Source organism: Chlorocebus sabaeus, chromosome 21 (assembly GCF_047675955.1).
Source record: "Chlorocebus sabaeus isolate Y175 chromosome 21, mChlSab1.0.hap1, whole genome shotgun sequence".
NCBI lineage: Eukaryota > Metazoa > Chordata > Mammalia > Primates > Cercopithecidae > Chlorocebus > Chlorocebus sabaeus.
The window spans coordinates 107,137,513-107,150,692 of NC_132924.1; the positions used below are offsets into that span (position 1 = coordinate 107,137,513).

Here is a 13,180-nt window from a genome sequence, read left to right on the forward strand (position 1 = left end):
TTAATGGATTCTTTTCATTTTGCTTTTGATTTATATTTTATTGCATTCCTTATTTTGCATTTTTAAAATCTTATTTTTAAAATTAAAAAAAAAAAAATTTTTTTTAGATGGAGTCTCACTCTGTTGCCCAGGCTGGAGTACAGTGGCATGATCACAGCTCTCTGCAACCTCCACCTCCTGGGTTCAAGTGATTCTCCTGCCTCAGCCTCCGGAGTAGCTGGGATTACAGGCGTGTACCACCACGGCTGCCTAATTTTTTGTATTTCTAGTAGAGATAGGGTTTCGCCATGTTTGCCAGGATGGTCTTGAACTCCTGACCTCATGTGATCTGCTTGACTCAGCCTCCCAAAGTTCTGGGATTACAGGCATGAGACATCACACCCAGCCATCTTATTTTTGAGACAGGATCTTGCTCTATCACCTTGGCTGGAGTGCAGTGACGTGATCACGGCTCACACAGCCTTGACATCCTGGGCTCAATCAGTTCTCCCACCTCAGCCTCCTGGGTAGCTAGGACTACAGACATGCCACCATGCCCAATTTTTTGTATTGATTGTAGACATGGGTTTTCACCATGTTGCCTTGCCTGGTCTTGAACTCCTGGGCTCAAGCGATCTGCCTGCCTTGGCCTCCCAAAGTGCTGGGATTATAGGTGTGAGCCACTGTGCCTGGGCCTACATTTTGTGTTTTAAATCTGTTAGCTCTTTTATCCTTATTATTGAGCACCAGAGATTCACAGATACATATTTTTCATTCTTTTTTTTTGCTGTCTTTGTTTAGTTGATTCTTTCAACTCTAACTCCACCATTTGTAGTTCTATATAATTTATTTGTTATGACACCTTGTTCACATTTAATGAATTAGTCCTACCATTGTCAAATTTTCTTCAAAGCTTGATCCTTGTTTATGTTTTTCTGATCTTATTTGAAGTTGACAGTGTACAATGTTTTTCTTTAGATTTCTAAGGAAGTGAGCAAATCATTACTTCTGACCTGCTTTCTTCACTGATAATCTTTCCACTTGCTTCTTTTGCCTGCCTTTTTTATGACAAATAAATGTTGCTGATATGTCTTCTTTGTTTGATTTTGGTTTTTTTCCCCCTTCTAGGACCCTAATAATTAAAGTCCACTTTTTGACGATTAAGAAATATTCTAGCCCGTTTTCATTCTTAAAATGCTACTGTTTTGTTGAAAGACTTAATTTTTTTTCCCAGTTTTCTGAAGCTTTATTATGGAAAATTACAAATATGTGCATACATAGAATTTTGGAATGAATATTTGGGTTCAACAATTATCAGTCCATCTATATACCTCCCTGCCCCGCTTCCCCAGGGTTATTTTAAAGCAAATCTCAGATGGTCCTCTCATCAGAAGGCCATGAGTTTTCTAGTGTTTCTGGCAGGAGCACTTGGCCTACGCCATACGTCCGAGGTTGTTTCCGTTTGCTGGGTAGGAAATCGCGGAGTGGTGGGGGCCTTGCCAATGCTCAGTGCTGACAACAGGAGCAGGGAGGCCACAGTTACGCTCCAGGCGTTCCTCTTCAGCCGGGTCAGTACTCATGAACCTTGGATGGCACATTTCACTAGTTCATCAACTGTTTGAAAGCCTCCTGTGTGTAAGGTACAGCGTATTTTTCTTTTTGTGATGACAGCCTCACTGGTCTCCTGGTGTAGGCCAAACTTCAGACTGCGACCGAATCACCTGGCAGCCCTGATAACACAGATTTCTGGGCCCCACTCTCAGGGTTTCTGATTCCGTAGGTTTGGGGTGGGGCCTGGGAATTTGCATTTCGAACAAACTCCTGGATGAGGCTGATGCTGCTGGTCTGGGACCACACGCCGAGAATCAGTGATGGAGACACGAGGAGCTCCTGCCCTCTGGTGGGCAAGGAGGTCACTGCATTGATAGGGACAACAGGCCAGCTCAAGTTCAAAGTCCAGCAACCCAGACCAGGGACTTTTTTCTGTCTTGATATGAAAACACTGGCTATGTACAGTGTGTGAAATGCACTCACCATCTCTTTGTCTCTAGCTAAGTACTAGCTGCTGCCTCTGCTTCAAGAAGGATCTCCATTTACCTGCCCACAGAAAGATCATCTTTCATGAGGGTCTGGGTGTCCTGTGAAGTTAGTAGAGTTGAGACCACTACTGGCAGACAAGTAGCTGAGCTCAGCGTGGACAAATTGATACCAATTGGAAAGCAATCACAGTTTCTCCTTAGGTTTCCTCAAAGAGTTCTTCCTTGATTTGCTGATTCATTTCCAACAAAGTGTTAATGTCTCAAAGTATTGTCTCTCCTAGAACTATTTACATTTAGTAAGGAAGGGCATGGTTTCGTCCAGAGAAATAACATAGAAATTGGGGGGAATTTTCTGGCTTCAGTGACTATTGAAAAGGGAAGATACCAGGAGGTCCCTTACACAGCGTGTCCCACCCATCTCAGGGCAGGGCCCCAGCTACTCCAGACTGGCTTCCTTCCCCAGATCTGCGTGTGTCTGTGCCACCTGGAGAAAGGTAGAAGCACTTTGCTTGGCTTTGGGTGAGGAGGCTCCACTCTCCCACTAGAGGCCGTCCCCAGGGGGTTGTAATAGCACATACTGTGATCTAGAATGAGGAGCGAGAGGGAAATGCTAGTATTGTTGCCATTTTCAGGCGGAGAAAGGACTTATTGGTAGAGACAGGGCCATAACCCTTCCTGTGTGACCCTTCCTGATTCCTTCCCTAATTCATTCCGCTACCTCTGTGTCTGCTGTAAAGTCATAGAGAAATGTAAAACAAGAGTTCATATCTTTTATCTTTTATATGTAATTTCATTAGCAGTATCCTTTATTAGCACAGTAGTCCTTTACTTAGTATTCAAGATTCAAAGTGTGTGCTTGGGATAAAATGCAAAACTTGGATGTGCATTTGATCCAATCCAGAGTCAAAATCAAATAACAGCAATGAGTTAAATCACTTCAAATACTTAATGCGATCTGGTGCTAAGTCCAACTGAAACAAAATTTAATTTACAACAAAGAGAGTTTCCGAATTGTGGCATTTCCACTCTTTATGAAAAGATCTAATTTAGTTATTTAAGGGCTAATTATCAAGAGGATTATCAAGGCTTTTCCTTCTCATCCTTTTCTCAAAGGCTGGCAAGTTTTGTAGCATTTCACTGTTAGCGGGAGAGTGAGCGGGCATGAGGAAGAGGGCACAGGGATTGGTTACTTGGCTGCCCCCAAAACAGGGCATACAAGGATTGGCCACCCCGGCGGAAGAGGATTAAATTATTGACTCATCGAGAGTTTTCCACATTTTTTTGTGTGTGTTTCACATACTCCTGATTTTATTCCTCTCACTCATATGGAATAATTAAGATGTCTTTGCAACCATTATAATTTTAAAATATTCTGAGGTCATGTATACTGTTTTTAATGCCTTTGTCTTGTTATTTTATTGGCTCACCTTATTCTGTATCTGTTTCCCCCCCCAGATTTATCTTGTGTGAGTTGTATGCCTTATCTCCTAGAACTGAATGCTTCTCAAAATAATTTGACTACATTCTTCAATTTCAAGCCACCCAAAAACCTCAAGGTAGACTTTACGAATACATTAATTACACATATTTAGGGGTTTGCAAAAGTGCATTAAATAAGCAAAATACCACTCAAATAGAGAATTCAGAGAGAATAAGATACAGAGGTAAGTAATGTAAGTTTCTGAATTGAAATAAAAAAGGCAACCTTGTGTATCCTTTATTTTGGAAAAGGGATATGGTCTGTCAGTGGATAGGCTTTCAGCAAGCTTTGTTCAAACCTGGTGTTCAAACCAACAAACTTTCCTCTGGTCTCCTTTTTCCCTCATTTGAATAGTAGTTATTATTGCACTTTTTTGTTATTATAGCAGAACAATTTTTTAAAAATATTACTTGGAAAATGTTATTTAAAGAAATGCATTTTGTTGTATATATTTGAGATGTACAGCATGATGGTATGGAACATATAGCAGAATAATTTATCTGAAAAATTTTATATCCAAATAATCTGTAAAAATGTCCTAGGCTCAAACTTTGCCCTTTTATTTATCCAACTTTACTTTTTAAGAAAATAATGCTTTCAGATCTCCATTCTTGCTTCTCTGCACTTGCTTTTGCATTTCTGAAGCAGAAATAAACTACCTATGAACAGCAGTGGATGGAATAGTTTGCTATGCCCTAGAGCAGTGAGTCTGTTGCTTAAATGCATGCCCAAATCACCTGTGGTTCTTGTGAAAAGGGAATTCTGACCCATTGGGTCTGGGGTGGGGCCTGAGCCTGTGATTACTAAACACCTTCGTGGTGATGTCATGCCACTGATCCATGGGTCATACTTAAGTAGCAAGGTCAGAGAGAAGTGGTTCCTACACTTTTCTGCACTTTAGAATGCCCTGGGAGAGTTTTCAGACCTACTGATGCCCAAATTCCGCTGCAAGAGATTCTGATTTAAGTGGTCCAAGGTAAGGCGTGGGCTTTGGACATTTTCTTTTTGGAGATAGGTTGGAGTGCAGTGGCGCAGTCTTGTCTCACCACACCTTCAGCCTCCTGGGCTCAAGTGATCCTGTTGCTTAGGCTGGAGTGCAGTGGCACAATCTTGTCTCACTCTCACCGCAACCTCGGACTCCTGGGCTCAAGTGGTCCTCTCACCTCAGTCTGAGTAGCTGGGACTACAGACACCTGCCAAAACACCCGGCTAATTTTTTTGGGTATTTTTTTGTAGAGATGGGGTTTCGCCATGTAGCCCAGGCTGGTCTTGAACTCCTGGACTCAAATGATCCACCTGCCTCAGGCTCCCAAAGTGCTAGGTTACAGGTGTGAGTCATCACGCCTGGCCTGGACTTTTAAAGAGACCATCAGGTGACTCTAATGTGCTGACAAATCTGGAAATGATCGCCCTGGGTTTTGTGATTAGTGTTGTTATATTGGACTCAAATATTTAACTAAAAAGTTATTTTAAGGAATGGACATCAACTATTGCTTTTTATTATCTATTAGTTTTATTTTATTTACAAACCAAATTAACTTAAATCCAAAATATTCTGTGGAGAGTTGCACAAATAGGAAAATCCGTTTGAAATCAAGAAACAGACATTCCCTTATACTGATGAGAGACCTTAATTTTCAATTTTTCTTCTATTTTATATCATTCGGTTATCAATAGCACACTTTTTCCCTTTGACATTGTAGTTTTTGCCAGGGTGACATTCCTTTGTGTAGGTAAGCCGCACGAGGTGCCTGTCTGTACTCAGTGTGGGGCCGCAGGGTTTTGAGGTTATCAGGAATTGAATTTGCAGAGCTGATTTGCTCCTCCTTTTGCTGTTCCAGTCGCCTTGCCTGAAGCCACAGGGCAGTCATTCATGGTAACAGCATGATCCCTACCCCAGGAAAAACTTTGGAGTTTCTCCCTTTCATACCCCTTCCTTGCACTCTCCCAGAAAGACCCCACAAACGAACAAAAGCAAATCATAGACCCCATCTTTAAGGTTCTGAGCTCCTGGAGAATTACGAGCAAATATATTGGTCATTTTAGAGAAGTGTGTACCAAGTGCCAGGCTGTACCCTGAGGTGCTGCGAGCCACTGTGAGCTCTGTGTAGACCTGGGAAGGAATGATGTTGGCTTCCTGGTGTTTCTTTTCTTTTCTTTGTTTTTTTTGAGATGGAGTCTCACTCTTGTTGCCTAGGCTGGAGTGCAATGGTGAGATCTTGGCTCACTGCACCCTCCTCCCAGGTTCAAGCAATTCTTCTGCCTCAGCCTCCTGAGTAGCTGCGATTATAGGCATGAGCCACCACACCTGGCTAATTTTGTATTTTTAGTAGAGATGGGGTTTCACCATGTTAACGAGGCTGGTCTCAAATTCCTGACCTCAGGTGATCTGCCCGCCTTGGCCTCCCAAAGTGCTGGGATTACAGGTGTGAGCTGTTGCGCCCAGCCTCAGGTGTTTCAATGTATTATTTAATCCCACCAATAAAGCTGTGGGGCAGCTGGTACTGTCCTGATACTGAAGCATGAAAGGTTAAGTAACTAACTTCACCTTTGTTGGGAGGTAGCGGAACTGGGATTGAACCCACTGTCTGAGACCCCACAGCCCGCATCTTTCCAGTAAGTCAGGCTCGTGTACTATCCCCCACCCTCTCGAGAAGCTCCACTTCCTTTTCATTTAATATCTATGAACCTGGTACCACCAACCAGAGAGAACATGCATTTCCTAGAGTGGGAACTTGTACGTACACTCTTTTTGTATTTATTAGAATGCTTTTGCTCTTACTAGGTGAAAAATGTTAATTTGACTTGATGGCTACTTTTTCCAAGCTCTAGGTTCCAATGGGAGTCCAAACAATGGCACAAACCCCTTTAAGGTCTTTCAAGAAACCTGACTGGGCACAGTGGCTCAGGCCTGTAATCCCAGCACTTTGGGAGGCTGACACTTGAGGTCAGGGGTTCGAGACCAGCCATGGTCAACATGGTGAAACCCCGCCTCTACTAAAAATACAAAATTTAGCCTGGCGTGGTGGTGGGAGCCTATAGTCCCAGCTACTTAGGAGGCTGAGGCAGGAGAATCGCTTGAACTGGGAGGCTCAGGTTGCAGTGGGCCAAGACTGAGCCACTGCACTCCAGTCTGGGCGACAGAGTGAGACTCCATCTAAAAAAAAAAGAAAAGAAAAAGAAACCTAATACCATAGCTACACGGAGAGCATAGTATTAGCTCCCCTGCCTGAGGTGTAGTTACACAGATGTCATGCTATGGCACCAGAATGAAAGGTGTTCATGAAAAAGTGTCAATGATAAGTAAACCCTATATGATAAGTTTATTCCTAGTTTATTATTATTCTGTAGAAGAAAAAAATGAATGTTAAACTCCATTTACATCATGCCAAATTGACTTATTTCATAGTATGCATTTTACCTAGCTCCTATTTGCATATGCATACATTTGGTGTTCTGATTTTTTTAGTAACACTTTTATTTGTACATTTCTGTTTCTTCATATGGTCTGCTCACTTGTATTTTACTAAGTAGTCCTGTTGCTTGCTATATTGCAATTCACTTCATCAGTTTTCTATGCCATTTGAGTTGTATCTAAATTAGTTTTTAGTGTTTACTATATAAAGTTTTTAGTATTTAAAGGATTTAGTATTTAATGTGTTGCTAAAATAATCTCCATAAATTTAGGGGGTGAAATCACTATTTTAAAGGACATGGAAAAATAAGAATAGCACTTATTGTGTAATTGATTGATGGTTTTCCAGAAAATGATTATCATGTACCCAGCATATTATGAATGCAGTGTTTCTAAAACTTGAGTTTTTCTTTCCTTAAAAAACCTTTTTTGTTTATCTTTTGCCAGTAGGTGAATAATTGAAGTTATTTAATGTTGTTTTTTAGTCTTACATGTTTGACTAGGAACAACAGATGTTGCTGAAAATGTTTTCCTACAGTAGTCAACTTTGAGAAAGAATGTAAAGTTGAGGAGGCATTGCCTGGAGATGAATAAGAAAGACTAGGCCGGGCATGGTGGCTCACACCTATAATCCCAACGCTTTGGGAGGCCGAGACGGGTGGACCAGGAGGTGGGTCAGGAGATCGAGGCCATCCTGGCTAACACAGTGAAACCCCGTCTCTACTAAAAATACAAAAAAAAAAAAAAAAAAAAAAATTAGCCGGGTGCAGTGGCACACGCCTACAGTCCCAGCTACTTGGAAGGCTGAGGCAGGAGAATTGCTTGAACCTGGGAGGCGGAGGTTGCAGTGAGCTGAGATCGCACCACAGCACTTCAGCCTGAGCAACAGAGTGAGACTCCACCTCAAAACAAACAAACAAACAAAAATGAATATTTTGGCATTTAGAGAGTATCATGGGACAATATATGGAAATAGGAATAGAAAAGGTAAAGGAACAGGAAAGAAGATATGCACAGAAATGAAGTGAATACAGTTTACTGGGCAGTAGAGAAAATAAAATGGTTGTAGGTAAGGATGAAATTGAGGTAAATCCTGCAGGAAGACCAAGGAAATTTAAAATAAATGCTAAAAGTGGAGAGCGTGGCTGCAGGAATTGAAAGTGTTTAGGTTATTGGGAGGTTCCTGTGCACCATAAGGAAGAGGCCTTCTTACTATCCTCAAGGTGGACAGAAAAGTATCCCAGTTAGAAAATGATTAAATGGCTCGGCGCGGTGGTTCACGCCTGCAATCTCAGCACGTTGGGAGGCTGAGGTGGGCGATTCATGAAGTCAGGAGATTGAGACTACCCTAGCTAACATGATGAAACCCCATCTCTACTAAAAATACAGAAAAAACTAGCTGGGTGTGGTGGTGGGCACCTGTAATCCCAGCTACTCAGGAGGCTGAGGCAGGAAAATCGCTTGAACCCAGGAGGCGGAGGTTGCAGTGAGTTGAGATCATACCACTGCACCCTAGCCTGGGCAACACAGCAAGACTCCATTTCAAAAAAAAAAAAAAGATTAAAGACAGATGACTCCTTTAGCCTTAGTGTACTTTCAGTAATGAATTCTAACTTTACATTCGGAAATACCTTCTTCTTGTGCAGTTAATTGTGGTAAATATGAAAAGTAAAATATTAATGTAACATTTTGTTCTCTTTTTCTTGCCAGAAGGCGGACTTTTCCCACAACCACATTTCTGAAATTTGTGATTTGTCGGCGTATCATGCTCTCACTAAACTAATCTTGGATGGTATCCTTTGAATAAGTAAAGGGGAAAATTTTAAAAACAATATAAAAATTAAAGGCTACATATACAAGAATTGTACTAGATTACATGGACTAGATTACATGGACTAGTACCAGATAAGCAATTTAATAGAGATGTGATTCATTCAAATGACTAGGAATTGATATTCACAAAATGAGGATAAATATTTTATTTACCAAGAAATGAAACTGTGAGTCAAAGCTTGCCAAGAGTATCTTACCCCTGAAAAGCTAAGTAAGATAGTCATCCTTCTGATAAGTGTAGGCTTATTCTTATTCTAGAACCAGAGAAGAAGTTCTGTTGTAGTTAACTCCTTTCTCAGTCATGTGTGTTGGCTCACACCTGTAATCCTAGCACTTTGAGAGGCCAAGTCAGCTGGATCACCTGAGGTCAGGATTTCAAGACCAGCCTGGCCAACATGGCGGAAACCCTGCCTCTACTAAAAATACAAAAATTAGCCGGGTGTGGTGGGGCACACCTGTAATCCCAGCTACTTGGCAGGCTGAGGCACAAGAATTGCTTGAACCCAGGAGGCAGAGGTTGTAGTGAGCCGAGATTGTGCCACTGCACTCCAGCCTGGGTAACAGAGTAAGACTCCGTCTCAAAAGAAAAAAAAAAAAATTAACTCCTTTCTTCAAATTTACTGAAACTTGTGTCCTATTTTATGTAAATTCAGTATTTGAAAATCTAGATATGGTCATAAGGAAAATTAGTGATTATTTATTTTACAATAAGTTCATGCTAAGTTCTCTTTAGTAAGCTTTTCTAATGTATTTTAAATATGCTTTCATTCTTTTTTTAAAAAAAGAACTTTTGATTTGGTTTGAACATACCTGTTTCATGAGCCAGGCTCCCATGCAAGCAGAGCACCTACTTTAAAGACAGGGAGCTCCAACTTCTAGAGCTAAGAAGGGGCTAATTGGAGATCCTGAGTTTAATGAGCTTGAGTCTCTTCTTCACACCAGAGACTGATGTTTTCTTGGTGGCAGGGGAGCCAGTACCTTCTCTTTCTCAGTAAGTATCTTTCTATTCACCTGAGGATTTTTGGGGACAGAATGGAGAATGAATTGATTGCCTTGGGTGCCTCATTCAGGGATGTGACAGCAGCTAGTACACACTACATTTGTGATAAGGCTGAGATGAGGGACAACAGAGGGTACATCTTCTTGAAGACGTATCTTGTAAAAGAAAAAATCCTTTATTCATATATGATGGAAAGCTTGGAACATAGCACCACTCCCGTTAGAACCTGTGTGTGAAAATGAGCAATTAGTGGACATTTAGATGATGCTTAAATGAGCAAGTGTTTCTGATTATAGCCTAACAGAGAAATCAGAAAGTGACCAAAATAACACGTTTTGTTGACAAACTAAAAGCATACACATTAGCAGCGTATCTCTGTAGAACCTTCACTTCATGCTTGACTATCATATATTTTGAGTTTGCAAAGAGATAGCCGGACAGTCCAGAAGCTATCTGGCTCAGACATCCATTTATCTCAGGCTGTGTAGGGTGCTTCACAGGAAGGTCCACAGCAGCAGCAGCACCTGGAACTTCATAGAAATGCAGATTCTTGGGCTCCATTGCAGACCTAAGAAATCAGAATTTGCATTTTAATAAGACCCCCCCCCCCAAAGCAATTTGAGCACACATTAAAGCTTAAGAAACACTGGGGTTGGTCTAGGCCGGGAGTGGTGGCTCAAACCTGTAATCCCAGCACTTGGGGAGGCCGAAGCGGGCGGATCATGAGATCAAGAGATAGAGACCATCCTGGCCAACATGGTGAAACCCTGTCTCTACTAAAAACACAAAAATTAGCTGGGCGTGGTGGCCCGTGCCTGTAGTCCCCAGCTACTTGGAAGGCTGAGGCAAGAGAATCACTTGAACCTGGGAGGTAGAGGTTGCAGTGAGCCGAGATTGTACCACTGTACTCCAGCCTGGTGACAGAGCAAGACTCCATCTCAAAACAAAAAAACAAACAAAAACACTGGTTGGTCTAGAAGTGAGCAGCCCCTAAATTCTTGCTAACCAGAAGAATTCAGCAATTAGGGGACCCTGAATGCTGATAGTGACATGACAGTCTGGAGTTTGTTATGGAGATCTCTTGTTCCCCCAGAAAACATTCTATGTTTTGACATGGAATTGCCAAAGAAAACAACTCCACAGTATTTTGGACTCAAAACACACTTGAAAACATTTCTATCATGAGAGTCTTAATTTCTATGTACATTTAGCTTTCCGTGTAAAAACTAAAGTATCATGATTTTGTAAATGTCAGATATCATGAAAAAAGGAATTAGGGTTTTTTTCCTTGACATTAGATGTAGCAATTGAGTCTTATCACTAAAGTATAAAAAACTGTAATTATTACATCAAAACCAATAGAAGTTCAGAACATGGGTATATAATTAGAGTGTAACGTGGCACCATTTCTCGCCTGTGTTTTAAAAAATGCAAAAACAAACTATCATTCATCAACTGTTAATGAAATAAACTTCTTAGATCTCTTGCAGTTTTGAAAAGATAGTAGGCTAGTTTTGAAACAGCATGAAATATACTTCTTTCTCTCCGGTTCTGTGTAAGCGTATCATATTGTGCATGGTATAGGTGGTGAAGTTGCACAAGCTTTTCTGGACAGCAGAAAGCAAAAATATATCTAGATGATAAATTAATGTCTTGAGAAGAAAAATCACTAGATTAGACTGTTTTTGAAAATATTAAAACTGTTTGATTAAAAAGAGAATTTTGAAACAACTTTTATGTCAGTACAGTTGAAAACTTGGATGAAATACAAAAATTCCTAGGAAAATATTACACATCAGCTTGGAAATAGAAACCCTGAGTAGTCCTATAACTATAAAAGTAATTTATTATAAATTAAAATAAGCTAAATTAAAAAATTAAAAATCTTTCTACCAAAAAAGCCTAGACCCAAAATTTTCAAAACATACCTTCTAATAGTGAACAAATTTTTTCAAACACTAAAAATAGAAGGCATATTCACAATTCATTTTAATGAGGTTACTTTGATATCTAAGCCAGCCAAGGAGCAATAAGAGAAAGGAAAATGACAGGCTTGTCTCACCCATGATGTATCTGTAAAAGTCCTAAACAAAATATTAGCAACAGAATCTGACAGTGTATTAAAAAGACTCTGTATTACCACCAAATTGGGTTTTTCTCAGGAGTGTATGGAGAGTTTAATATTAGAAAATCTATAAACATAATTAACTATTTTAATAGATTAAGGGAAATAAACCTTATGATCTAGAGATATAGAAACTCAACAGACAATTTAATAAAATCCAGCTCTCATTCACAATAAAAACCCTCAGTGAACTAGTAATAGGGAATTTCCACAAATTCATAGAGGATGCCTACAAAAATCTTTGAAACACACTTTATCCTAATTGGGGAACATGTTCTAAGCTTTCTCCTTTAAAATGGGAACAAGTTAGGATGTCTGCCATTGCCACTTCAACCCATCATTATTTTGGAGGTCTTAGCCAACACCATAAAACAAGAGAAAGAAATTAAAGGTGTAAAGGTTAGTAAGGAGAACATAAAAATCATTCTTTGCAAATGACACATTTATCTATAGAGAATATTAAAAATGTGCAATAAGCTACTATAAATAAGAGTTTTGAGAGTTCAACAACATGACTAGATATGACTTCAATAAACAGAAATCAGTTGCATTTCTGTATGCCAGAAACAAGCAATTAGAAAACAACTTTTAAAAGAAACCCATTTATAAAAACAACAAAAACAAATCTTATTAAAGATGAATAAGACTTGTGGGGGTAGGAGGACTAACAAAACTCTATTTAAGGGTGTTGAAGGCCTAACTAAAGAGAAATATATCCCATGTCCCTGGATAAGAAGATGGGCAAAATAAAAGATTAGAAAAAGAATTTTATGGAAAATAAATCAGAGAAGGCAAATAAACATACGAAGAGATATCAACCTCATTTGTATTCAGATAAATGCAACTAAAGACCACATGAAATGTGCTCTTAGTGGATATTAGTGGATATTGTATTATATCCATTCAATTGACAAAATTTAAGAAATCAAAACATACCAAGTGTTGGAGAACTTGTAGATCCAGAAGATCTTTTTGCCTTGTTTGTGGGTATGAAATTAGTTCAACCACCATAGGAAACAATTTTATATTGTCTTATAAAGTTGAGCATCCAAGTTCACTTTGACCTAGTACTTTTACTCCTACATGTGGAAAGTTTAGCATATGTGTACTTGGAGCATTGTATAAGAATGTTCATAGCAGTATTGCTTCTACTAGTAAAAAATTGAAACAGCCCAAACACATTCATAAGAGAAAGCATGAGTTATGGTATAGTCACACAACAGCATATCATACAGTATGAGAAAATGAATGAAATATATCTACATGCATGTAAATAAAATTTAGGCATAAAACTAAGGAAGGTAAGAGG

The 13,180-nt window shown here is 39.8% G+C and overlaps 1 protein-coding gene across 2 annotated transcripts in view; it reads left to right on the forward strand.

Annotated features, from left to right (window-relative positions):
- Positions 1-13,180, forward strand: part of LRGUK (leucine rich repeats and guanylate kinase domain containing) — a 130,203-nt gene that overhangs the window by 12,831 nt on the left and 104,192 nt on the right. For both annotated transcript variants that reach the window (XM_007982970.3, XM_007982967.3), the window contains exons 4-5: positions 3,474-3,574; positions 8,624-8,705. In XM_007982970.3, the coding sequence (XP_007981161.3) occupies positions 3,474-3,574; positions 8,624-8,705 (183 nt within the window). The remainder of the gene's footprint in view (positions 1-3,473; positions 3,575-8,623; positions 8,706-13,180) is intronic.